Below are 25,369 nucleotides of genomic sequence, written 5' to 3' on the forward strand. Positions count from 1 at the left end.
TATGCCAGCCTGGCTGCCGTCTCCAGCCCTCTACGGCCTCACCATCGACTACTCCTGCATCAAGTGGAACTTTCAGTGCTCAGGGAGGCGCGGGGCCTGTGCCTACTATGACAATGATGCTCTCCGAGACAGGTGAGGACCCAGCATGACCCTGTGGTCCAGGGGGTGTCAGGCCCCAGGCCAGAGCAGAGGGCAGCCATCTGCTCTGGTGACTTTTGTGGGGTTAAAGGCAAGGACCAGAGGGGTGTTGCCATGGACAGAGAGCAGGGTCACTGATGACAGAGAACCATCTGGCTAATAGAGAGAGAGAGTGTGTGTGTGTGTGGTGTATGTGTGGTGTGTGTGGTGTGGTGTGTTTGGGGTGTGAGGTGTGAGGTGTGATGTGTAGTGTGAGGTATGTGTGAGGTGTGTGTGTGGGGGTGTGTGGGGGATATGAGGTGTGAGATGTGTGTGGGTGTAGGGTGTGAGGTGTGTGTGGGGGGTGTGAGGTGTGGTGTGTGTGCAGTGTGAGGTGTGTGTGAGGTGTGTGTGTGTGGGGTGTGTGGGGGATATGAGGTGTGAGATGTGTGTGGGTGTAGGGTGTGAGGTGTGTGTGTGGGGGGTGTGAGGTGTGAGGTGTGGTGTGTGTGCGGTGTGAGGTGTGTGGTGTGGCGGGACCTGGGGCGAGGCCGTGCCTCTGGAAGGATGCCAGGCCAGCTCCCACTGCTTGGAGAGAGGGGCCCGCGCGCTCGCGGCCGAGGTCGAGGGCAGGTGGCCCTAACCTGCCTCAGTGGACCCAGGCCCAGCTGCACGTCAGTAGTTCTGCACCCTTCCGGCCACCTCACCTGCCGCCATTGGCACGTAGACCAGAGACCGTGGGCTTGAGGGGTCTGAGCAGGATCTGGAAACTGGGGGGTGGCCTAGAAGGCCGGGAGAGGGGTGTACCCAGAGGGCGGCGAGCAGATCCCCTCTCCTCCTGGCTGTACTGGGAGGACTGGAGCCTCCAGACTGGCTGGGGCTGCGGCGTTGCCTCTGGCCCATGCTGGGATGAGGACCACTGGGCTGGAAGCCCGAGCCCTCTCCCCGGGAGGCTGGTGCCCTGTGCGTCAGAGGGTTGAAGGAAGTGAGCCCCCCACCCCGGCCCCGGTGGTAACGGATCCTTACCTGAGTGGTGACGACAGATTCCCTGGGCCATTGTGAAAGCGATGCTCTCTTCCTGATGGCCCAAGCCCCAGCCCCAACCCCCCCGACCCCCAACCCCACCCCTGGGCCACAGAGCCTCCATACCCCCTGACTGGTCCCGCCCCCTCCTGCCCCACAGGTACCTGGGCCTGCAGGTGGGCTACAAGGCGCTGGGTGCGCTGCTGCTCCTATTCATCAGCTGGCGGGTGAAGAAGAGCAAGGAGTACAATGTGCAGGAGAAGGCCGCAGGCCTCATCTGACCCCTGACCCTCGGCCCAGCCGCTGCCCTGCTCCAGAAAGTGGACCCTGCCCCTCCACACCTGCCTGTATTTACTAATGTTAACACATCATTTCCGTTTAGTTTTTTAAATAAGAGAAAACCCCAGGCAGCATTTGCCCTCCCTGCCTCCTACACCCCCCTCCCCGCCAGGATTCCTTAGGTCCACTGTGTACCTGGGCTGGATGGGGACTGAGCTGGAAAGCTAGGTCTTCCCTGGCTCCGTGGGAGGCACCCCCATGTGCCCAGGCGCTCCTCAGTGTTGGGTCCCCCAGCAAGGATGCCCACTGAGGCAGCCTTCCCGCCCCCCCCACCCCCGCTGCCACCGCCCCAGCCTTGTGGGTGGGTTGGTTTCCTAAGTGGAGAGAGCAAAGGGGTATCTTCCCAGAGGAAAAAAGGAGAGCGCTGGGTTATGGTTAATGGCCAGAGGCAGGCCTAGGGGAGGGAGAGCCTGGCTGTAGCCCCCTTTGTGCCTCAGTTCAGCATCAGAACCCAGGAAGGACTGACCTCCTTCCACTCAAAAGGCCATTTTGGAAGCTGCCATGTTGGGAAGTAGGGCCAACTGGCCCCCTCTCAGTTACCCTACACTCAGGCACCAGAGCAGGGACCAAGACACCCCAAGGGCGGGTCATCCAGATGTTGTTCCTGTTAACTCTAGATCCTTCTGAGCTAAGAAAGCTGCACTGTGGTGAAGACCTGAGGAGGGCTGTGAAGTGGTCAATAGCCCAACCTCCCACAACCTCCATGTGAGGATGAGACCACTCAACTCAGAGTGTTGGGAAAACCCTCCCCAAGTTGCCTTGGGAGCAGATGAGGTGGCCGCACGTGGGCATCCCTGTCTGGATGGACCTCACCCTGTGTGCCAAAAAGACAGGCGGTCCAAGATGTCAGCAGAGCAAGTGCTGAAGCTGAGAGGGTACCAAGGGCAGCCAAGCTGGATGGTGAGCTGCAGCCCACAAGAGAGAGGCCAGTGTGGTCAGCTTCCCTGGCTCCAGACATGCCTGTATTCATCAAAAAGATCTCGCCTCTTCTCACTGCCCTTCCTGGGGCCTGGGTTGAGCGACCTCACTGTTGTGTGGTGAAGCTTGAGAGACGTCTGCAATGGAGGCCTTTCATCAACAAGTATTATATTTATCGCAGACCAGCTTTGTGCAAGGCAGCACTAGTACATGGCTCTCCACCGAGCTTGCCTACGATCTCCCTCACCTCCCTCCGTCCACACTGGGCCTTCTCCCAGAGTGTGCTCAGTAGGCAACAGCAGGGAGGCACAGCACAAACCCAGAGATTGTCAACAGGATCTTGACCATCTATGTCCCACCAGATGGCCCCTGCACTTGGCCCTTTGCCAGACAGAGACCTGGCTCACTGTGTCCTCTGGAGCAGCTAGGAACTGGTTATGGCCATACACGGCTCTCTTGAGTTCCAGTCCTCTTGGAAGAGCCCTCCAGAAGCATATCAGAAGCCATCTCTGGAAAGGGGTCCTATGGTGGTAAGCCAAAAAAATGCCAGTGGCAGTGGCCAAACTGCCATGAGACCGAAGTCTTCGTGAAAGCCACTGCTACACATGGCCTTGTTTCCAGAGCCACCATGCTTATTTCCAAAGATCTCACTCAGGAAGGGAGAGGCTCCGTGCAACCTCAGGGGCCAGTTTCAGCGTTTAAGTTGGTTCTGCTTGGAAAATGATTCCCTGCAACTAATCCTGGTCCTTCTCTCTGTGATTTAACCAAATCCTGGAGGCACTGCCCTTCAGCTGAGCTCACGAACAATGAGTGCCAACCTGCAGATCTTGGAAGATTGGTTGCCCTCCCAAGGCTTTATTCTATTGTGATATTGCTATTAATATATTATAATTTTGCTATTGATGTAACTTAGTCATGAATTTGTACTGTCATCTGTATTTGTCAGAGAATGATAGATCCTATATTTTCTGGCCAGAGGAGATGCTCATGCCACATCCACAGGGGCCCATGGCCATGGGTATTGGAGGTAATACGACTCTCAACCCATCAGTCTAGTACGGAGCAGGTGGCAGGTGCTTCTTGTTCCTTCAGTAAAGTTCTACAGGTAACTGTCAAAGACCCACAGTGCTGGACTGTCAGGAGGACTGATCCCTGCCTTGAGTTTATATCCATAAGTAGAGTGAAATACCAAATCTTGGATCTTTGGAAATAGCTAAATCCATGATACAAATCAGAATTAGGATCATAATCATCGTTGGTCACTTGGTCACAGCCATACTACCACTCCCACAGCAAACCTTTCCTCCTGATGGCCAGCAGAGAATATAATGGTGTCACCTTCATTTCACTTCTAGAGCAAACACTTCTAAAGCTGAACAAACTTCCTTGAGTGCTGGACATTCATAGAGGGTGTGATTAAAATACAGATTCTCAACCCCTCCAGCCAGCCCCCAGGGCTATGGGAGTGGCCCCTGTAACTGACCGTTGTGAGTGGTCCCTAATCCCTTGTGGGGTGTCATCGGTACAGCAGAACCTTGGGGACACCCCCTTATGCTTAGGCCATTGAGAAATTTACAGACTCTGTAGGCCTTTGGTAAGTAAAAGATGACAAGGGAAGGGGGGCCAGTTAATCTGATTTCCTGGGTGGCTACAGTCAGGAGCCAGCGGGCATGAAGAACAGCCCAAGAGCTCGCTGTACCGTATGAAGTTCATACCACGTACTGAAAGTGGAACCCTCACTCTCCAAGCTTGAATGTGCAAAAAATGTCACAAGTGTTCTCTAAATTAGTTATGTTTGATTTCTCGCTGTCATCCTGTTGACTGGCTGGAGATTTAGCATCAGCCATCCTCAAGGCTAGTCCCCAAAGCCATCCACAGTCCCGTGGGTCCTGCTAGTATGAGTCTCTGGTCCTTTCCCAGGCTGAGGCTCCCTGCTTCCCTGTGAGCCTGGAAACCCTGCAGAGGCTGGTTAGGGGAGGGCCCAGCCCTAGAAAGCCCACCCCTCTGCTCCATTCCCTCTGCCAGCATAATCCAGCCCCTCAAGGGCTGAACAGAAAAAGCCATAAAAGGAAGGGTCTGTAGGCACTTTTTATCTCATTCTTCCTGGAACCTCCTTAGCATAGGAGTGGGAAAATGCAGTGGAAATCAAATACCATATCTCCACAAATTATGGCCCCATAAGGGAGGCCAGACTGGTCCTAAGACCCCTTTGAGGATGAGGAATCTGAAACTGAGGAAAGCGTTGTGGCTGACTTCACCCAAATGACACCTGGCTGGGTCTGGACGTAAACCAGGCCGTCTAGATCGTTCCATTCCAGCCCCAGCTGCAGCCTCAGCCTCCCTGCTGAGATAATCTGAAATAGGGGGAGGTCCCTCTATTCCCACTGGACTTCCTGGCGGCAGGTGGGGGAATCTACTGAGGGCTCTCTCAGGTGGGAGTGCAGGTGGGAAGGACCAGGTGCTGCTTCATTTACCCGCCTTCTGTTCAAGTAGCAAGAACATCACATGTGCTCATTAAGCAGGGCCGATTTAGCCCCATAGCACCATGAGTTACAGGAGAGTCTCGGAGAAAATGGACAAAGAGGAAACAGCTTTCAGGAGTAAAGGCCAGGAGAGCTGCACACAGACAAACCCTGAAGGGTGACACCTGGTGACGGGTTAGCAGATCCTCGCTTAGGAAACAAAGCCATTTTGTGATTTTCTCCAACCGCTCGCAGAGGTGGAGAGGGACAGCTAAGCTGCGGGCTGAAGCCAGTCAGTCTGACTGTTATTAAAATATCCTATTACAGATTCCCAAAGTGATGAGGTTGGCAGGAGCTCTGTGTGTGTGCGTGTGTGTATGTGAGAGAGAGACCCCGCGAATCCAAAGGAGAAATCCTGTCTTTCCCAACCACGGGAACTACATACCTGGGGAAAATACCCATCCCCTGCCAGTAGCACCCCATCCATTGTAACCTTTCCTCAGAGATTAAATATGTAAACAGGTCCCGGGCAAGCCCTTGGCAAATCACAAGTGAGAGAAAGCTTTTCTCCCTTGACACGCCCTGCCATTCCTCCCCACGTGACACAGGTCGCCCCAGCTTGCCAAAGCCCCTGCCCCCCAGGCACCTGCCGCCCCTCGATGTCAACAACAGTGACTAAAACGCACAGGGATCCGTACAGCTCACAAAGCCGCCCAGCCACTCATCTAGCAAGCTCCCCTAATTGCAACTGGGTCAGGACAGGCTGGGCCGGGCTGCGGTAACCTCAGCGAGGTGCCACGTGACATAACAGGAGGTCATATCTTGCTCACCTAGAGTCTACTGTGGGTCTAGGTAGCTCTCCGGGGCAGGGGCTCAGTAATGCAGTCGGCTTGGGGGCCGAGGTCTCTCTGTTTCATCACATGCCACCCCAAACTGACAGGGCAGGGGCAGCAAGTCCCCAAAGGTCTCATGCTGGTAAGTGGATATTCTGGAAGTAATACGCTCCACCTCTGCTCCCAGCCTGTTGGTCAGAACTTGCATGTCCCTGCCACCCCTGTGTGCCACACAGCTGGGGAAAGATGAGCCTGTGAGCTCAGAAGAAACAAAAAGCAGGTATGGACAACAGTGCTAGCATCCTCTACCACTACGGATGAGCCGGGGACATGGGTGCTCCCAGGACACTTAAGCCAGCTTTGTCAGGCTTTGTCAGGGGGCGGGAAATGTTTTCTGAAGGAGGCAGCATCAGTGCTGGCTCTGGAGAGGTGAGGAGATGATCTCCAGGCAAGGCCCAGCCCACAGGCAGTTGGCAGAGGGATGGAGAGGTGGGGAAGGAAGCAGAGCTGGGGTGGCAGCTGAGAGAGATGCAGGGAGCCAGGAAAGGTTCTCTTGAGGTGGGAGGGATTTTCTAGGGAGGCTGAAGAGCCAAAGAGAAGTACAGCTGTCTCCTTCCTTAGGGAAGGAGGAGGGGATGAGGCAATGTGCACTAGAGGAACCTCACCCAGAGCTTCCACCAGCCCTGGGAGGCCAGTATGGCCAGTCGTATCCTCTGAATGGAGAAAATGAGACCCCTTCTAGTTGTCACTTGTGCCTCCATTTATTCATTTAGTACCTGATACAGATGACGGCCAGAGATGACAAACGCATGGTCCCCAGCCTTCGGGGACATATTAGGAGCCAGAAACAGAGGGCAGAGTTCAAGTGCTATGAGCTCATTTGGTTGAGAGATCAGAGAAGGGGGTTGATCCCAGTCTTGCAGGATGGACTGGATCTCAAGAGACCACATGGTCCAGAGACATTCCAGGCAGAGGGAAAGGAGCAGGAAAACCTGGGCAAGCTCTGAGAAACCATGGACACAGGACCCACCAAGGAGATAAGATATAAGGCCTGGAGAGGCAGTTGGATCCAGGCTTAGAGGCTGCTGGAGGGTGTTGAGAGCTGGCTTACACCAGGCTGTTGGCGGTAGGGCCAGCTAGGTCCCAGGGCCTGGGTCAGGGCCTGGGAGGGGCGCCTCAGAGCCCCAGCCAACCAATCCCAGGAAGGTGTTTCTAGCACAGGGTCTCTTCCCAGAGTCTACACTGGAAAGGAGCTCCTGAGTGGACCCTGCCATACCTGCAGGGGGCTGTCCTTTCCATAATCCCAGGGCACACTGGCCCTGCCCAACACACTCAGACGGAGCCTCCACCTCATGTGCTTGAAGGAGCCACCCACGTGCAGCCTTCCTCTTGCCCAATGCTCCGAGGCTGCCCCAGCCCAGGGTGGCGTGGAAGCCACTCTCTCCCCATCCTTCCCCTCCCACCTCCTCTCTATGCCCATCTAGGTCCTGGAGCCCCACGCCTGGAGCTGGGAATTGGAGAGGCTCAGTGTCAGGGCCAAATAGGGCAACTAGTTTAAGTCTCCCAGTGTTGCCAACCCCCTCCTCTTTACCCTGTGGTCCATCAGTGTGAGAAAGTCTGTCCCCTTTACAGACACCAAATCCATAGAAGTGACCTCAGAGGTCCGAGATTGGAACCAATATTTGTTTAAACCTTGGTCCTCATTACACCTCACTACCCCTAGCTTCCAGAAGAGGAACAGCGACGGCTGGATGAGACGGAAGCTCTCCCTTTGGGTCCCCACTGGGAAAGGCCCCAGGCCAATTTCACACCGTCCCCAGCTGGCTCCTTGACCCAAGTGGCCTCTCCAGACGCACTGAGGTTTCAGAAGGGCTCTTGAAGCGCAGAGTTTCAGCAGCTCAGGTGTGTTGAGCGCTCAGGCCACTGTCCCAGGTGCTTCAGACAGGTTTGCTCCCTGAGTCAGCGCTGCAGCCCTGCAAGATGCAATCAGCGTGCCGCTTCTCAGACGCGGATCCTGAGACGCGGCGCTGCCCTTCTCAGCGAGGGGGCGCGCGGGGAAGGCGGGCGCCGGCCGAGGGGCGGTCGGCCACCAGGGGGCGCGCCCGTCCCGTCCCCGTCCCCGTCCCCGTCCCCGTCCCGTCCCCGTCCCCGTCCCGTCCCCGTCCTCGTCCCGTCCCCGTCCCCGTCCCGTCCCCGTCCCGTCCCCGTCCGCGTCCCCGTCCCGTCCCCGGGCCCTGCCGGAGCCGCGGGAGCCCCGGGGACGCAAGGGTCGCGCGCCCTCCCGCTCCGCGCGCCGAGGAGCACTCTGCAGGGGTGCGGGCCGCCCAGCCGCCCCCTCCCGCCGCGCGCTGGGTCCTGCGGCGCTCCTCACGCCGGCCCCGCTCCCGCACCGCCTGCACCGGCCGCCCCAGAGCATCCCGGGGTCTGGGCCCCTGCTCAGGGGCGTGGCCTTGAGATGTCCCTCTGTCCCGCTCCGCGACAAGGCACCAGGTAGTCTGTTTATCTGTATGTTCAGTACGAAGGTGTAGTGAACCCATTAAAGAACAAGGAAAGCGTGGTTTGTCTCCCTCCCTAATGTTTCCCACTCAGTTCCCCTCCTTTCCCTTATAATCCTTTTCACTATGTCTTATATTCCATGTATAAGTGAAACCCCACATGGTGATTGTCCTTCTCTGATTGACTTATTTTACTCAGCATCATACCCCCCAGTTCCACCCACTATGAAGCAAATGGTAGGTATTCCTGTCTTCTGATGGCTGAGTAATACGCTCCTAACTCTGGGAAACAAAGGGTTGCAGAAGGGGAGGTGGGGGTGGGGGATGGGGTAGCTGGGTGACCGGAGGGCACTTGATGGGATGAGCACTGGGTATTATACTATATGTTGGTAAATTGAATTTAAATTTTAAACACATGTAAAAATAGATAGATGACAGATAGATAAATTTTAAAAAGGAAAGCAAAGAAGAAGCCAGAAGCACCAAAACGCACACAGGACTTCCTGACACTCTCTGACCTGTTGCTGGCAGAGGGGCCACCCAGCCCGCAATATGGGGTTCCCACAGCCTCTCCCCAGCATCGCCCTCTGGAGACCACCCTTCTGTGGCTTCAGGGGGCTCAGATCCCTCTGACTCCTCTTTCCTCCAGTTCCCAGAGCACCTTGTAGGGCCTGGCCCTGAAATAGTAGCAGGCATCAGAGAAAAAGCTATGTCTGCCTGTATCCTGGGCATCTCCACTTGGGGAGTGTCCCAACTGCCCATCCTATGCATTTAGGCATCTGGAAAGTGCTGGACACCAGTCCTGTGGAGTGAACAAGACAGACCGAACCCCATCTCCCTTGGAATTTACAATTTGGGAAGCAAGACAGACATAATCAAGAAGGCCCACAAATTGTGTGGCAATTGGCTAATAATCTATCACAGGTGCAGCCATGCTGTGAAGCAGGAGTGCAAACACACAGATGGATACCTGCATGGGAACGCAGTGGGGTGAGCAGGTATGCGGTGGACCCAAAGGGGAGAAAGGCCAGTTCCCTAGCAGATGGGGTGGGGGGACAGGTAGGAGTGAAGGCAGTGAACTTCAGCTGAATCTTGAAGGGTAGGGCACGTTTGTTGAGCAGGGCCTCAGAATGGAGGTGTTCTGTGCAGAGGGGGCTGCAGGAGTGAAGGCTCAGAGGTGAGAAAGCTTGGGATACGTTTGCATGAAAAGCAGGGGCAGGTTGCATAGTTACGAGCTGCCGGAGTGTAATGAGTGGTGGTGTACCACGCACACCTCCCATTGTAACTGGCTGCTGCCTGTGGGAATGGGAAGGCACTGACAGCTTTTTAACAGGCGGATGCAACCCGGTTTCTGGGTTTAATAAAAGGTCACTTTTTAAATGGGCTGCGGGTGTACCTGGCTGGCGAAGGTGGGCTCTACAGAAGGAGGCTTCCTTCTTGTCATTATGGCTGCTGGGGGAACTGGCCCTGGAAAAGATCAGAGCTGGGGTGCTCCAATGGGGCCAGAGCTGGGGGAAGGACCAGTGAGCAGCAGAGCACCCCAGGCCCCCACAGGCTCCCAGCAGCCAGGCTGTGTGCTGCCCAGAGTTCTGGGGCTGATCCCTGGGCCAGAATGCGCCTCCCAAGCACATGCTGGAACCGGCTGTCTCTGGGCCCAGCATATGGGTTCTAATAGGTCCACATGACATTTATGTTTTAAAGTTAGCTGCATATATCGGGAGAGTTTGAATTTTGGATTTCCTCTTGAAAAACCCTGGGCCAGCACTCCTGCCGGATGACAAGGGACTGGAGCTGAGTACAGAGCACCTTTGGATGGTCCCTGTACTCTTAGCGGGGGCTGCACTTCCCACTCACTAGCTTGGTCCTTGTGGGTATTTAAATTTTCACACATACACATGCCCTTAGAGAGTCCAGCTAAGCCACTGAAAATCTAGGTGAATGTGGGAAAAGGCCTGGAGGAGGACAGAGGGGCTGTGTTTGAGAAATAACAAGCAGGTGGATGACTACCCAGTAGAAGATGAGAGGAATCAGTGTGGACTGCTGGGCGGCTAGAGAGTCAAGTCGGAACTGAACTCCCCACCTCTCTGCCCAAACCTCCTCTCACTGGCTTTCCCACCTCACTTAATGGCAATCCAGCCTTCAAGCTGATCAGACCAGAAACTGGGAGACAGAAAAAAATAAGAGAAGACAGCTTAGTAACTGGGGAGGCACGAGGGGAGGCTTCATAGTTGCAGGAATGCTCTACTTCTTAAATTCGTGCTGGGTAGCTGGTTTTGTGAGAATGCATTGAGCTCTCTGTGCTTCCGTGTATTGTAGTTTACAGAATAAAGTGTCAACATGTCATGCATGTGTCTCAGTTGGGCACCGCTATAACCACACCATCACCCCAGGGAAAAAACAGACTTGTCCTTAAAATAAAACACACTTAAGATTTGATTTTCCAAAGGCTTGTTTAATCAGTGATTCTGAGTAAATGTTAGATTTACACTCATGGTTTTATTGTACAATAACATTTTACCTTCTTTTTAGGTAAATAGTCTGTGTATTGAAATGCCCTCAAATGAAAAGCATTTCCCATTGTAAAACTTGTACCAATTTACTTTTATATTTGTGATTTGTTTTTAACGAGGGCCGATATTACCATGTTGCAAGCACCACCTGGCCTGCAATGTATTTGAGACAGAGGGACGGCTCCAAGCCAAAAGTCTGATTTTTTTTAACTTAATAAAATAAAGAAGTGACTTTTTTATGCTCTGCTTTCTCAGTGTGCATTGTCTGATAGGGTAGAAAACAAATTATGTGAGGAAAAAAATAGGATTATCAGTTTTAACAGTCAGCATAAATTGTGATAACATTTTAATCTTTATTGTTTGAAATTCATCTGGAACTTAAAATGTTATTATTAATAGCCTTTTACTCGAAAATGCCTGCAAGTATTTGTTCTCTCTTGTCAGAGCATAATATTTACTTGTTAAATGGAAGCTTAATTTTTAATACATAGTTTAATTTTATACACACAAGCTACCTAGTTCAAGAACAAAGTTTTTGTTTTTTTTTTTTTATAAAGTCCATTCTCTATCCATGAATTTTTAAAACTCATTTAATATGCTTACACACATCTTAAGAGTTTTAAAATCACACTCTTTCGCTGGGCTTGCCTTAAGATTGCAGAGATGGGTGGGCCCCCTCGGGCTGCTGGGACACAGTGGGGGCCAAGGGGAATGAACAAAATGTTCACCAAGTCTTTGGTTTTTAAGACAACAAGTCAGGAAGCCATGAGTCACTGTACTGTTTACCTGAATACCCCTGGAATATTATTGCACATCTTTGGGTGGGTAACCTCGTGTGGCCACAATTCCTACTTGCTGAGTGAGAATCCCTAGAGACACAGCCTCCTGTCGTCTCCCACTTCACTCTGTTCATGGGGAACATCTTTCACACTTAAACAATGGGACAGAGGTACTCGATCCAGTGCCAGAAGGGCATCTCAACCCTCATGGCTTAGTATGGAGATTTCCTGGAGTGCAAAGCAGAAGGTGCAATCCAGGGTGGAGACTACACATCCTGACACATACACAGCAAGCACCTCCTTTTTGCTCTGGCCCCATTGTTGAAATGTGAAGGATTCTCCATATAAATGCCCCGTGCACAGTTAAGAAAAAGAAAGGGACGACGTGGTGGGAACTGACTCTTGTTGACGTAAGTTGGAGCTAGAAGCATGAAAGCCCTAGACTGGCCCTTTGTGGATCAGTTCACCCCCTTCTGCCTTCCTGTCCTTACCAAGGGTCCCAAACAGCAAATAGTCAAGCCAGCCAGTACGGGGATCTTCTCCGACTCAGGCTTTATCCTCTAAAGGCAGAAAGACCTCCGGAAGGGTGGCTGGTGGGTGCCCAGAAGCCCTGAGGAAAGCCTCAACCTCTGCTTTGGCCTGGGGTAGTGAGGAAAACCTCCCGGGGTGGGGTGGGGTGGGGTGGGGGGGATTCACAATTCAGATCAGAGTACAGTCATGCATTCCCAGCTTTGGGATGGAAACCTTCATTTCTACAGTGTGAGGACAGAGAACTTTCTCCAGCTTTCTTAATCTTATCACCTGTGGTAGGCTGAACATTGGGCCCCAAAGATATGTCCATGCCCCAATCCCTTAGAATCTGTGAATGTTACTTTATATGGCAAAGATTCTGCAGATGTAATTTAAGGATCTTAAAATGGGGAGATTATCCTGGATTACCTGCATGGACCCTAAATACAATCACAAGTGTCTGTGCAAGAGAGAGGCAGAGGAAGACCACACACAGAAGAGAAGGCCATGGGAAAAAGCCAGGAATGATTCTCCCTAGAATCTCCAGAGACAGCATAGCCCTACCGACGTCCTAATTTCAACCCAGTGATCCTACTTCCAGACTTCTGGTCCCTAGAACCCTAAGAATACATTTTGGTTATCTTCTGTTGGTCAGAATGAAGTCTGACCAAAGTGGTGGTCATTTGTCACAGCAGCCTCAGGAAGCTAGAAAAACACCTTCTCAGCCAGAACCCTACATTCTCCTTGTGACCAAGTCTGTAAAATTTTGGTCCTCAACCCAGGACTGGCAGGCAGGCATTTCCTTTCTACATGTGATTTAGTGATTATTCGGCAAAATCAGCCTTCCTTGCTGTGAGCTGGCAGGGAAGTGTTGCATCCTCGGCATCCCACAAGATAAAGCTCCATGCCAGGGAGGCCAGGCATCCTATCCCTCTGGCTAGGATTCCATAATTGTTATAAAAGACTGTATGTTTTTTAAAATAAATATGCTACAAATTCTTGCCTAAATATTTTTAAGGAAGAAATCTTATCTTTAATTTTGTATTCCCCAGAGACTCTCCTTAGTTTAACAACACTCAGATTAATTATAACAAGGTCAGAGGGGATATAGTCAAGGATTACTCATCAAGTGGTTGTGAGCAAATGAATTTCTACCACAAATATAGTTTGCAACTCCAGGCGAACATTCATACTTTTTTATAACAAGCATCTTGATAACTACTTTGCTCTACCGAACATACAAAAAAATAATAATAACACTTTTCTCTACCAAACATACAAAATAAAAGCATTGCGGTTTCTAAAGCCTTGAGATGAGAGGTTACATTCCAAAGAAAATTAATGGTAATTCTAAAGGTAGACTGCAGAAGATCACAGTGCACTCCTGCAAATAAACTACTTAAGGTAATGATGACAAGATTCAAATAAGCAGGTAATTTTTTAAAATTTTTCTCTTGTATATGAAAGAAAACCAGTAGGAGTTTTGTAAAGAGAATGCATACTTATTATGAATTATTCAAGCACTGCATGGAGGTGAAAAAAATTCAAATGCCACTGCTCATAAATAATTATCATTTACATTAGGAGAGTCTTTTCTTATGTGTGTTCCAGAAAGGCAAAATAGATATACCAAAAGGTTTTGATAAATATGTGATTATTTTGTATATGCTAGTTGTAATATTACATTTGATTTCATTTGTATTTAAAACTTGAAAAAGAAATCAAAAGGAATCTAAAAGATTATATCTAACTCTAATTAGTATATCTAATAGTATCTAATGTGCATAATTATCATATAAGTATACATGACATAATAATTATATGTATTAGATATATTAAATACTAGATTTTTTATTAGATAGCTTTTTTAGATATTAGATATATTTTTTATTAGTTACATTAAATATTAGATTTTTTAAAAAGATCTTTTTATAACTACAAAGAGATTTGGAGGGAAAAACATTGAGACTAGAGAAATTGTTTTTATATTCCGTATTTCAATTTAGGCAAATCCTTTGACTCCTTGATGTGAAAAATGAGGACATTGATCTAGAGCCTCCTTTCCCTCCCCCATATCCTTACATACTGTGATACAAATATCTTACATACACAACATTTATATTTTAGCTCATGACTATAATTTGTAAATTTTTTTATTAATATTAGTTCATAGTTAAATGTTTCTGAATCTTACCACAGCTTCTCTACCCCTGAAATCTTCATTTTGATTTATAGAAATTTATTTTTTAAAAATTTTTTTTTATTTATTTATGATAGTCACAGAGAGAGGGAGAGAAAGAGAGACAGGCAGAGGGAGAAGCAGGCTCCATGCCGGGAGCCCGATGTGGGATTCGATCCCGGGTCTCCAGGATCGCGCCCTGGGCCAAAGGCAGGCGCCAAACCGCTGCGCCACCCAGGGATCCCGATTTATAGAAATTTAACTTCAAATAAGACCTTTTCCCCCTCTCAGCTAATGATATTTATTGCTTGGATGTTTATATTTTCAAAAATACTTATTTTCAACAATATTTCCCCTTAACTTTTTTACTCTAACTTACAACTTATACTTTTCTGAATATTTAAATTTTTCTCAAGGCTTAGAGAAATTAAAAGCTTTTACCCAATGTCACACAGCTAGTGTGCAAAGTCAGGACGCCAATGCAGGCCTAATTTCAAAGCTCACCGTGTTGTCATCTATCCATCATCCACTGTTCCCATTCAGTTACACACTTGCTCATTATCTATCACTCCTCACCTATGTAGCTCTGTATCTATCCGTTACCTCCATTCATCCTTCAGACATCCATTTACCTACTTCATTATTCCATTCATTCATATATGATACCAATGCAAGCATACATACATAGTCATTCATCTATCCAGACATTCCATCTATTCCATCTGTCAATCAGCCCATCATCCTTCCATTTACCTATCTATTTATCTACATTAATTTACTTTAACATCCATTCATCCACCTATACATGGATACATAGATACAACCACTCATCCAGACATTCATCTATCCAACTATTCATCCACAAAGCCACCCTTTCATAAATCAGTCCATTCCATTTCCTATGGATCCTTTTATCTTTTCTATTAATTCATCTGCTCATCCAACCAGTCTATCAATTTATCCAGTCACTGATAACTCTGAAAACGAGAACTTTGGTAGAATAGGGAATTGTCTTCTTCTAAGAGTCTGTTGTGTTCTCATTCCATTTCCCAGCCATCAAGAGAAGACCATAGTATTTCATGAGACAATAAGGAGGTCTGTGAGCCCTTGACTGTCTCTCACCCATATGAAAATTCTTGCAAGAGAGACTGTGGGTCTTATGGTCTTAAATATGGATGCCTTCGGTAATCTACCCAATGACTGAACCTTCTAATGTTTGTGCAGTAACGAATCCTCTCTTTATGGAAGAGTCATCAGCAAAGATTACAACCTAAGACTATGAGGCAGAAATTTTGCCCATTTAGACCTCCTCTGTCATTGGCCTGGTATTTTTATTGCAGTCACAACCTTCCATCAACCGACCCACTGCTTAGTTCTCTGGCCATCCACATGGAGTCACTGAATGTGACTTGTCAATTTACACCTAGTTTAACATCACTTTCTTTCCCTACCCCACTGTAGTGAAGCAGCCTGGAGGCACCACTCGGGTGGACCTCAGTAAGAGCTTGATGTGAAAGAAGCTCAGTTTCTCACTCAGATGAGTGATTCACAGTTAACATGATTGAATCAAGGCTATTCGTGACAAATACAAGTCAAAACAAATCAAGAGGAAAGAGTAGAGACGTAAAAATAAATTTTGAAGCCTCTCTTGCAGGGTATTTTGCAAAATCGAGAAAGAAACTATAATCAAACTTAGAGCAGAAAAAGAAAAAGAGTAAGAGGAAGAAGGAGAAAGAAGAGGGCATTTGCGATAGTGACAAGGAGTTCTATGAGGAGGAGGAGGGAGAAGAAAGAGAGAGAGTAGTGCCCTACAATCTAGAGAGCTAGACTTGTCTTCTGGTTGCCTCCAGAACAATCAATGATAAAGAAATTACAGAAATGAGACAGAGAAGTTATTATAAGAACTGTGACTGGTTCCTGGGGAGACTAAAGCCAGGGTGAACTCATATGAAACGTTAACAGCAGTCCCAGGTGGGGGTGGGGCAGCAGGTATAGAGAGGGGAAGAAAACTGTGAGGAGAAACTTCCAGTTCTGTTCATTCTTCTCTCCCATATTTCCCAGGGAAGATGACTGGTGGCCTGGTGGCCTCTGTCACTGGAAGAAAGAAATCAGTGGTAATAGCTTGGCTATTACCCTTGCTCAGGAATGCCAGGGTAACATCACAGCTGGGCCCAGTTGAGATTCTGATGAAAACACATGCAGGCTGACCAGATGCCCAGGCATTTACTCCTCTGTCTCAGTCTCCTCAAAACCCTCATGGGATGGCAGGTGACCATTTCAAGAACAGTGGCTGAGCTCCTTGTGAATGGAGCCAACCATTCTAAAGATCTTGTTTTCTTTCAGTGCTGTTTTTTTTTTCAAATAAATTAAAGAGGAAACCCTGAATAAAGAAATTTCTCTGTGAAATGAAAGCAAAAAGGGATGTTGAGTGGCAATCCTGGAGTACCTGAGGCTCTCCATTCCAGGGCTCGTTCCTGCTCCTTCCTTCATACTCATTGGAAGGACAAAAGCAGACCTCTATTGCATCCCTTTCCATTATTGGACTGGGCAGCTGATAACCACAAGAGAAACATGATAGTATAAACAAGATAAGTATAAAAAATATAACAAAGATATTCAAAGATATGAGAGAGAATATTGGTAAAGTTAAGAAGGAATAAGAAATGGTGCCTGAGTGATGCAATTGGTTAAGCATCAGACTCTTGGTTTCAGCTCAGGGGTCCTGGGATCAAGCCCCACAGGACTCCATGCTCTGCTTCTCCCTCTGCCTCTGCCCCTTCTCACCACTCATGCTCCCTCTCTTGTTCTCTCTCAAAAAAAATAAATAATCTTTTTTTTTTTAAAAAAAAAAAAGGAACAAGAAGCAATAAAAGAAGACAAACATGTGCCTCTTCTGATAGAAAAATAGGAAATTCTTTCAGGACAGCAAGAGAAACTAGGCACAGTTTTATAAAATATACTTAAGGATAACAAAGAGAGAACAAGGTAGTAAAGAAGTGGCTTTACCCCAGATCTTGAAGAAAACAGGGATCTAGAAAAGCATGCTTGACATTTGGACTACTTCTGCCCAGGAAGCATGTACTGATTCTGCACAAGTCAGCAATATCTGTAATAACCAAACACTGGAAACAACCAACATGTCCCTTACAATAGGTGGATAAATAAACGGACACAACCCCTTGTTCGTTTCTCAGAGTTAGGAGTCTCTCATGTTGGTGGTGGAAAGGGAGGTGGGCAGGGGGTTGGGGTGACTGGTGACTGGGTGACAGGCACTGAGGGGGGCACTTGACCGGATGAGCACTGGGTGATATGCTATATGTTGGCAAATTGAATTCCAATAAAAATAATAATAAAATAAATAAAGAAACTGACACATTCACACAATGCAATACTACATAGCCGTGAAATGGATCAACTACAATTACATGCAACACCATGAGTGCATCTCAAAGACTCAATATCTAATGAAAGCAGCTAGATGCAAAAGAGTACATATTGTTTGATTCAATTTATAGACAGCTCAAATATGGGCACAACCAATCCATACTGACATACCTGAATAGTCATTTCCTTTGTGGGAGTAACATAATGACTAGGGATGAGGTGATGAAGATTTCTAGGGTACTGGTAATATGCAGGTAGGAAGGTGAGCACATATACTTTTCCCTATTCCTCCTGCTAAATACAACTTAATGCCCTAGATATTGTGTATAAAACAAACATGAGAAAACTCTGAAAGGTGGAGAGAAGAAAACAGACCAGCATTGGACCTTGGGATCCAAGGAATGACACAGTGATGAGTTCCCTATATTTTCTTTTTACTTATATATTCTGGACTTGGAGCACAAGAAGGTAGTGATAAAAAGACCACTGAATACAGACAAATATAAAGAATCAAACAAAGCCTGCTCTCTCTAGTCAATGGATGGAGAAAAGGATAGCCTAACAAGACAGAGAACTTTAGTCAACAACTGCTGTGCTCCAATCGAATACCACAGGTAAAAAAACTATGAGGTTTCCCCTATCATCTACCTACCCCAGCAAAGTCCAAGTGATGAGTACAACCTTCCACCATTACTAAGCTGTATCAAAGCTGGGATGGAGCATCAAGGAAGGCCAAGATGGGAGCCGGCCCTTTCATCCCCACGGGGCAGTACTGAGGCCTCCCACCCACACTCTCAGTGGAGACCATGCAGCGAGTCTTCACATTCATCCCCTCTCCCACCTTAACAAGACCCAACTGATTTTTTATAAAGGTGCAAAGGTAATTCAATAGAGAAAAGATAGCCTTTCCAAAAAGAAAGAAAAGAAAAAGAGACCACCTCCAACACACCCCACACAAATCTAACTCAAACTCTATCATAGACTGAAATGTAAAACTTAAACCTATTTTTAAACTTTTAGAAAAAACATAGGAGAAAATCTCTGGGACTTAGGACTTATTGAAGAATTCTTGGACATGACACCAAAAACACAATTCTTAAAGGAGAAAAGTCAATAAGTGGGCTTCGTCAAAAGTAAAAACTTTTACTCTGCAAAAAACCCTGTTAAGAGGTTGAAAAGACAAGCTGCAAGATGGGAGAAAATATTTGCAAACCACACATCTGATAAAGGACTAGTATCTATAATATCTATATTGTATCTACAATATACAGAGAATTCTCAAAACTCAAATAATCCAATTTAAAAAATGGACAAAGGACATGAGCAGACAATTCACCAAGGAGGATATACAGATGGCAAATAAGCACATGAAAAGATGTTCAGCATTGTTAGTGGTTAGGGAAATAAGGATTAAAACCACAATGAAATATCACTAGATAGATACCTCTCAGAATGGCTTAAAAAATTTAAAAAAAAAATGACAAAACCAAAGGCTGTGAGGATGTGGGAATGTAAAATGGTACAGTTACTCTGAAAAACAGTTTGGCAGTTGCTTTAAAAAAAAATAATAAAACCTGCCATATGACCCAGTAGTGCACCTCAGGCCTAGAGGAAAAAAAAAAACTTACGTTCACATAAAATACTTGTACATGGTTGTTCATAGCAGCTCTATTGGTAGTGGCCAAAACCTGGAAATAACCCAGATGCCCTTTAATAGGTAAATGCTTAAATAACCTGGGGTAATCCATACCATGGGATAATATAAAACAGTGAAAAGGGAGCTGATTATTGATACATACAACCTGAATGAATCACCATAGAATTATGCTGAGTGAAAACCAATCCCAAAGGGTTATATACTGTATAATTCCACTTACATAACATTCTTGAAATGACAAAATTATTGAAAAGAAAAATAGCTGTGGGACGCCTGGGTGGCTCAGCGGTTGAGTGTCTGCCTTCAGCTCAGGGCGTGATGCTGGTCCAGGGATCGAGTTCCGCATCAGGCTTCCTGCAAGGAGCCTCCTTCTCCCTGTCTATCTCTATCTCTCTGCCTCTGTGTGTGTGTCTCTAATGAATAAGTAAATAAATAAAGTCTAAAAAAATAAAAAGAAAAATAGTTGACTGGTTGCTAGAAGTTAGGAAGGGGGTGGGGCATGAGGGACCCTTGTGGTGATGGAAATGTCCTGTATATTGACTTTATCAGTGACAACACCGTAGCTGTGTCATTGCACTACAGTTTCGCAAGATGTTATGACTGGAGGAATCTGGATAAATTATACACAGGATCTGTCTTATTTCTTTCAGCTGCTTGTGAATCTACAATGATCTCAAAGAGAAAGTTTAATTTAAAAAAGTATATATAGTAGCAAAGGGCTGAAAATAGCCAAGATTTTCTTTTTTTATTTTAAATTCAATTAATTAACATATAGTGTTTTATTCGTTTCAGAGGTAGAGTTCAGTGATTCATCAGTCTTTTTTTTTAATTTTTTTTATTTATTTATGATAGTCACAGAGAGAGAGAGAGAGAGAGAGAGAGGCAGAGGGAGAAGCAGGCTCCATGCACTGAGAGCCCGACGTGGGATTCGATCCCGGGTCTCCAGGATCGTGCCCTGGGCCAAAGGCAGGCGCCAAACCACTGCGCCACCCAGGGATCCCAATTCATCAGTCTTATATAACACCCAATGCTCATTACATCCTGTGCCCTCCTTAATGTCCACTACCCAGTTACCCCATCCTCCCATCCTCTCCCCTGCAGCAACCCTCAGTTTGTTTCCTATGATTGAGAGTCTCTGATGGTTTGTCTCCCTTTCTGAGTTTGTCTTGTTTTATTTTTCCCTCCCTTCTCCTATGATCCTTTGTTTTGTTTCTTAAATTCCACATGAGTGAGACCATATGATAATCCCACATATGAGTGAGATATATAATTGTCTTTCTCTGATTGATTTATTTCGCTTAACATAATACCCTCTTGTTCCATCCACGTCATTGCAAATGGCAAGATTTCTTTTTTTATTTTTTTTATTTTTTGGATGGCTGAGTTGTATTTCAACATGTATGTGTGTGTGTCTGTGTGTGTACCACATCTTCATCTGTCCATGAATATCTGGGCTCTTTCCATAGTTTGGCTATTGTGGACATTGATGCTATAAGCATTGGGGTCCAAGTGCCCCTTTGGATTGTTATATTTGTATCTTTGGGGTAAATACCTGGTAATGCAATTGCTAGGTTATAGGGTAGCTCTATTTTCAACTTTTTGAGGAAACTCCAAACTGTTTTCCAGAGTTAGCCAAGACTTTCTTTCTTTCTTCTTTTTTTTTTTTTTTTTTTTTTTTTAGCCAAGACTTTCTTAAAGAAAATTTAAAAATATAGGGAAGATGTAGAAGTACATCTAGATTGACCAGAGGACATTTTCTGGAAAACAGTTTGGCTTAAAATCAAACATATTTGGTTCTATACACCAATGTATCTACTCGATACATATCTTAGAAAAACTTCTCTCAGGTGCATGAGGAAGCATATAAAGAATGTTCATAGCAGCATTTGTAGTAGCACAAAGAATACTGTGCATTTTCCAATGTTAATTTCCTGGTTTTACTAATGTATGATGGCAATGGAAGATATTATCATTATAAATCTAAAATTATTTTAAACTTAAAAACATCTTTTATCTTGGACACATTTTACCGAAAATGATTTAAAAACTGGAGCATACACGTCAGTATTCACTAAACAGCAGTGCAAACAAAAGAACCGCTACTATATGCATCAACAAACACATCTTAGGAATATAATGTTAAGAAAACTGCAAGTCATAACAGAGACCATACCTTACATAAAGTTCACAAGATGCAAAGAAAACAAAGTATTGTTCAAGGACACATCAAAAAATGTGATAAAACTCAAAGAAAAACCAGAGTTGTGCATTTCTGCAAATAGGGAGGAAGGAGAAAGGATGCACGGGAGGGAAACAACTGGAGACCTTAGAAGTATTGTAACATTTGATTTCTCCAGCTGGGTGGAGGGTCAATGGGCATTCACAATGAAAAATTTTCTTTACAACTTACACAGACATCAAACTTATGCAATAAGAAGCTTTACCTAATTAAAATAATAAATAAAATAAAGGAACACAAAGACAGCAGACCCTCAAGTTTTCAGAAACTTATTCTGGTGGGTTTACCAAACCCAAACTGAGTGACCCAGGGGCCACATTTCCCCTTTTTTTTTTTGAACCTGGAGAAAGCCTATTTCTTCCAGGGCAGGTTAAGGACAAGAGCCCAAATGAGGAGAGACAAGCAATGACAAAAGGTGGAGAAGGAGGGAGACATGGAGCAGAGCAAACTCAGACTTCCACAGCACAATGACCACATTCTGTGAGCAACAGCAGTTATTACCTCCAGCTACATGAGCCAACCTGTCGTGCTGTGCTTGAAGTAGGTAGGGTTTTTGTCATCTGAACTGGAATAATCCTGACAGAGTCCCATAGGTGTCCTGGCCCATGGGTCTGACTTTGAGGCTTATAGGTGGCCAGAGGGGCCTGGGTCCCACCCATCCCTCCCCTACTGTCATACTGCCTTTCGTGTGGAGGACCGGGTGATCAGAGAAGGTGTAGGACTTGCCCAGGCTTACCTAACTTCCTGCCAGTAGCTTACCTGACTTTCTATCACAATTCAACTGCTTTGTCTTGACAGTGACAATGTCCTCAGTACAGGAGGATGAGAGGGTGCAGGAAGACAGCACCAGGTGGCATCTGGAATATTGGTGGAGGGACCACTCAGAGGTAGGAAGTGCTGCAGCACTGGAATAGTCTCTCCTTCTGGAGCTTCCTTCAGCCCCATGCTGGATACAATCTCCTGAGAGAGCAAGAGCCCCAGAGCAGAAGTAGAGTGGGAGTTTGGAGGGTGCCCCTGAGCCTGATGCCAGGCACAGTGGGGCAGGTATCCTAGACTGCTGGCCCTACAATCTCTGAGGCTCCAAACCAAAGGCAACTCGGAGAAATAAAACAGTTGTTTTGATTTGCATTCTAGACATTCATTCAAACATTCAACAACTATTTACTGAGTTCTCATTTAGGTCCTTGAGATCCTGTGATGGAGCTTCAACAGCTGCTTTCATGGAACTCACTTTCTAGTTTTTAAACAAGCAATGAGAGAGGGATCCAGCTGGGTTGACTATGGGCCAGGATGCCTATGGGGCTGATAAACAAACCAGAGACAGACAGGAAGACACCCCAATCAAGCCATGTAAGTCAGAAAGAGGATGACAAATGTCCCTTGGTAATCTCTAGGGGTTGAGCTTGCTTCTCTTCTCTCTGTACACACACACACACACACACACACACACACACACATACATACACACAGGGCTTGCTCCCAAATGTTCTTTGAACCACAGTAAAGAAGGAGACCATGTGGTGGTTGAACAGTAGGAGGCAGCTTCATGAAACCTCCATTAACTGGAATGCCTTACCATCCGGCTGTCCTGGGAGTCCTTCTAACACTTGGGTTCCTTGCTCTCACCCACTCACAACTTGTCCCACGGGCCTCGCTGGGCCAGAGGAATACAGAGGGGAATGGGAAGCAACCCTCCTGTCCCCGGGAAGCTCCTTGTCCAGATACAACTAATTGCCAGGGCAAGCAGAGGCCTCGGAAGCCTGGTGGCCCCAGAGTCAAGAACTGCTGCAGGGCACTGTCCAGAGACAGCCGTGCTGATATTCGGGTGTCTGCTCCTTCGCTCTCATGGGACAGCAGATCCAGGATAAAATTACCTGTAGGAGCGGTTGGCTTGAGATTGGCAGGCACCCTTTCCTGGTCCTCCTCTCTTGCTGGCCAGCTCTGAGGTGACACCGCTGACCCCAGAGAGGAGCCCAGGGGAGGGAGGGCTAGAGCCACCCACACAGGGTCGCGGCCGGGCCGGCCAAGCCCCCTGGCCCACCGCCCCTGGCTCTCCCCCGACCTCCTCTCCTTCCCCTCTCGGCGTCGCGGGAGGTGGAGGAAGGGACCCGCATCTAGGTTCTGGAAGACTAGAAACAGATGTCCCCTGGCAATTTCGTGTCATTTTTCTGGATTCAAAGGAGGGGTCGCGTTAGAGCGGGGAAGGCAGGCAGCCGCGGGGCGGGGGGCGACGAGGGGCGGCGAGGCCCGGGGGTCTCGGAGGCCGGGCGCGGGCACCCGGGCCCCGCATGACATCAGAGGCGGGGAGCGCGCAGAGCGCAGGCGCGGGCCGCGGAGGGCGGACGGGAGGGGGCGGCGCGCGGCTCGCGGCTCGAGGCTCGCGGCTCCGGAGAGCGCTCCTCCGCCTCCGCCCCCGCCGTCCCCGCGCCGTCCCTGCGCCCCGCGCCTCGGGCGTCCAGAGCGCGCCCCGCGCCCCGCGCCCCGCAGCAGCCCAGCCGCAGCCGCAGCCGCAGCCGCAGCCGCAGCCCCAGCCCCAGCCCCAGCCCCAGCCCCAGCCGCCGCCGCCGCCGGACACGCCGCCGCAGGCCGGGGCCGGGCGCACCGGGGAGCCAGGGACGCGCGCACCCGCCCTTCCCCCTCCGGCTCCCGCACCGCCGCCGCCTCCCCCGCCCTCCCCCTCCGGCTCCTTCGCCTCGCCGCCGCCTCCTGCACGGCCCGGCCGCCAGCACCATGTCCGCAGGGGGAGATTTTGGGAACCCGCTGAGGAAATTCAAGTTGGTGTTCCTGGGGGAGCAGAGCGGTAAGTGCCCCCCGGTTCTGGCTGGGCGCCGAGTCACCCCCGCCGCCCCCCTCGTCCGCCCGGTGAGGCCCCGGCCCCGGCGCGGAAGGGCCCCTCCGAGCCCGGGCGGAGGGAGGCCCCGGGGAGGGCCGCGGGGGGCGCCGGGCCCGGGGAGGGGTGCGGGGCTGCAGCGGCGGGAGGCCGAGGGCGCGGCTGCTCGGCGGCGGGGCTCGCGGGCTCCTCGCAATGCGGCAGCGGCGGCGGCTGCGGGCGAGCGCGCAGGGGGCCGGGCGCGGGGCGCGGGGCGCGGGCGGGGGCCGGGGCCGGGGGGGCCGGGGCCGGGGGGGCCGGGGCCGGGGGCGGGGGGCGGGGGCCGGAGCCCCTCTCCCGAGCACGAGGCGGGCCGGCGGGGGCTCCCTGCGGACCCTGCCCCGACAGATGTTTAGTGCTGGGCACGTCCAGGCCCCGGAGCCGGCGGCCTCGGGGGAAGCCGACACCTGTCTCCCGCGGAAAGGGCGGGCGCCGCTGTAGGGGAACGGGGCGCCCACCTCCCCCGGCCTCACGTCCGACTGGGCGCGGAAGGTTCTAGACGCTGCCCGGTGCCCGCGTGTGGGAGCGCCCCTCGGGCGCGGGGTCTGGGCGAGGACAGCGAGGGGTCCCCGGTGCGAGGCGGATTGGGGGATGGTGCGGGGGTGCCTCGCCCCGAGACGCGGCGAAGCCCGGCGCTGGGCAGAGAAAGGACCGGGCGGCACGCCCTGCCTGGCTGCCCAGCACCCTCCGGGGAGCGGGGGGGAGCGAGAGCGCTGAACGCAGACGAGGCTTCCCACCCCCACCTCCCGGCTCTCCGCCCGTCTTGGGGGAGGGGAGGTCACCGAGGCAGCCGGCCAGGGGCGGGGGAGCGGGAGCGGGGGAGGGGGAGACCGCGGCCTCCCTGCCACCCAGCAGCCTCTCGGGGACAGCATCTCAGAAACCCCGGTTGGCCCCGAGGTGAGAGGACCAGATGGAAGAGCGAGGATCCCGCTGACACCTGTAGGAAGGAGTGGTTCTCAGAGCATCTCCCCAGAGGCCTCTCACCTGGGGCTGCAGAGAGACAGGCTGGGCCTTGCCCAGCTCACCTCAGGAAGAAGGCGGTCACTGGGGACAGG

General features: G+C 49.4%; 2 protein-coding genes across 3 annotated transcripts in view; both read left to right on the forward strand.

Moving 5' to 3' along the window:
- Nucleotides 1–3,309, forward strand: part of SLCO2A1 (solute carrier organic anion transporter family member 2A1) — an 80,850-nt gene extending 77,541 nt beyond the window's left edge. For both annotated transcript variants that reach the window (XM_077865088.1, XM_077865087.1), the window contains exons 13-14: nt 9–132; nt 1,301–3,309. In XM_077865088.1, coding sequence (XP_077721214.1) covers nt 9–132; nt 1,301–1,421 — 245 coding nt within the window. In that variant the 3' untranslated portion in view covers nt 1,422–3,309. The remainder of the gene's footprint in view (nt 1–8; nt 133–1,300) is intronic.
- Nucleotides 3,310–24,065: 20,756 nt separating this feature from the next.
- Nucleotides 24,066–25,369, forward strand: part of RAB6B (RAB6B, member RAS oncogene family) — a 60,246-nt gene continuing 58,942 nt past the window's right edge. Inside the window, exon 1 of the mRNA XM_077865089.1 lies at nt 24,066–24,245. Coding sequence (XP_077721215.1) covers nt 24,176–24,245 — 70 coding nt within the window. The 5' untranslated portion in view covers nt 24,066–24,175. The remainder of the gene's footprint in view (nt 24,246–25,369) is intronic.

Source organism: Canis aureus, chromosome 22, assembly GCF_053574225.1.
Source record: "Canis aureus isolate CA01 chromosome 22, VMU_Caureus_v.1.0, whole genome shotgun sequence".
In the NCBI taxonomy this organism is placed as follows: domain Eukaryota; kingdom Metazoa; phylum Chordata; class Mammalia; order Carnivora; family Canidae; genus Canis; species Canis aureus.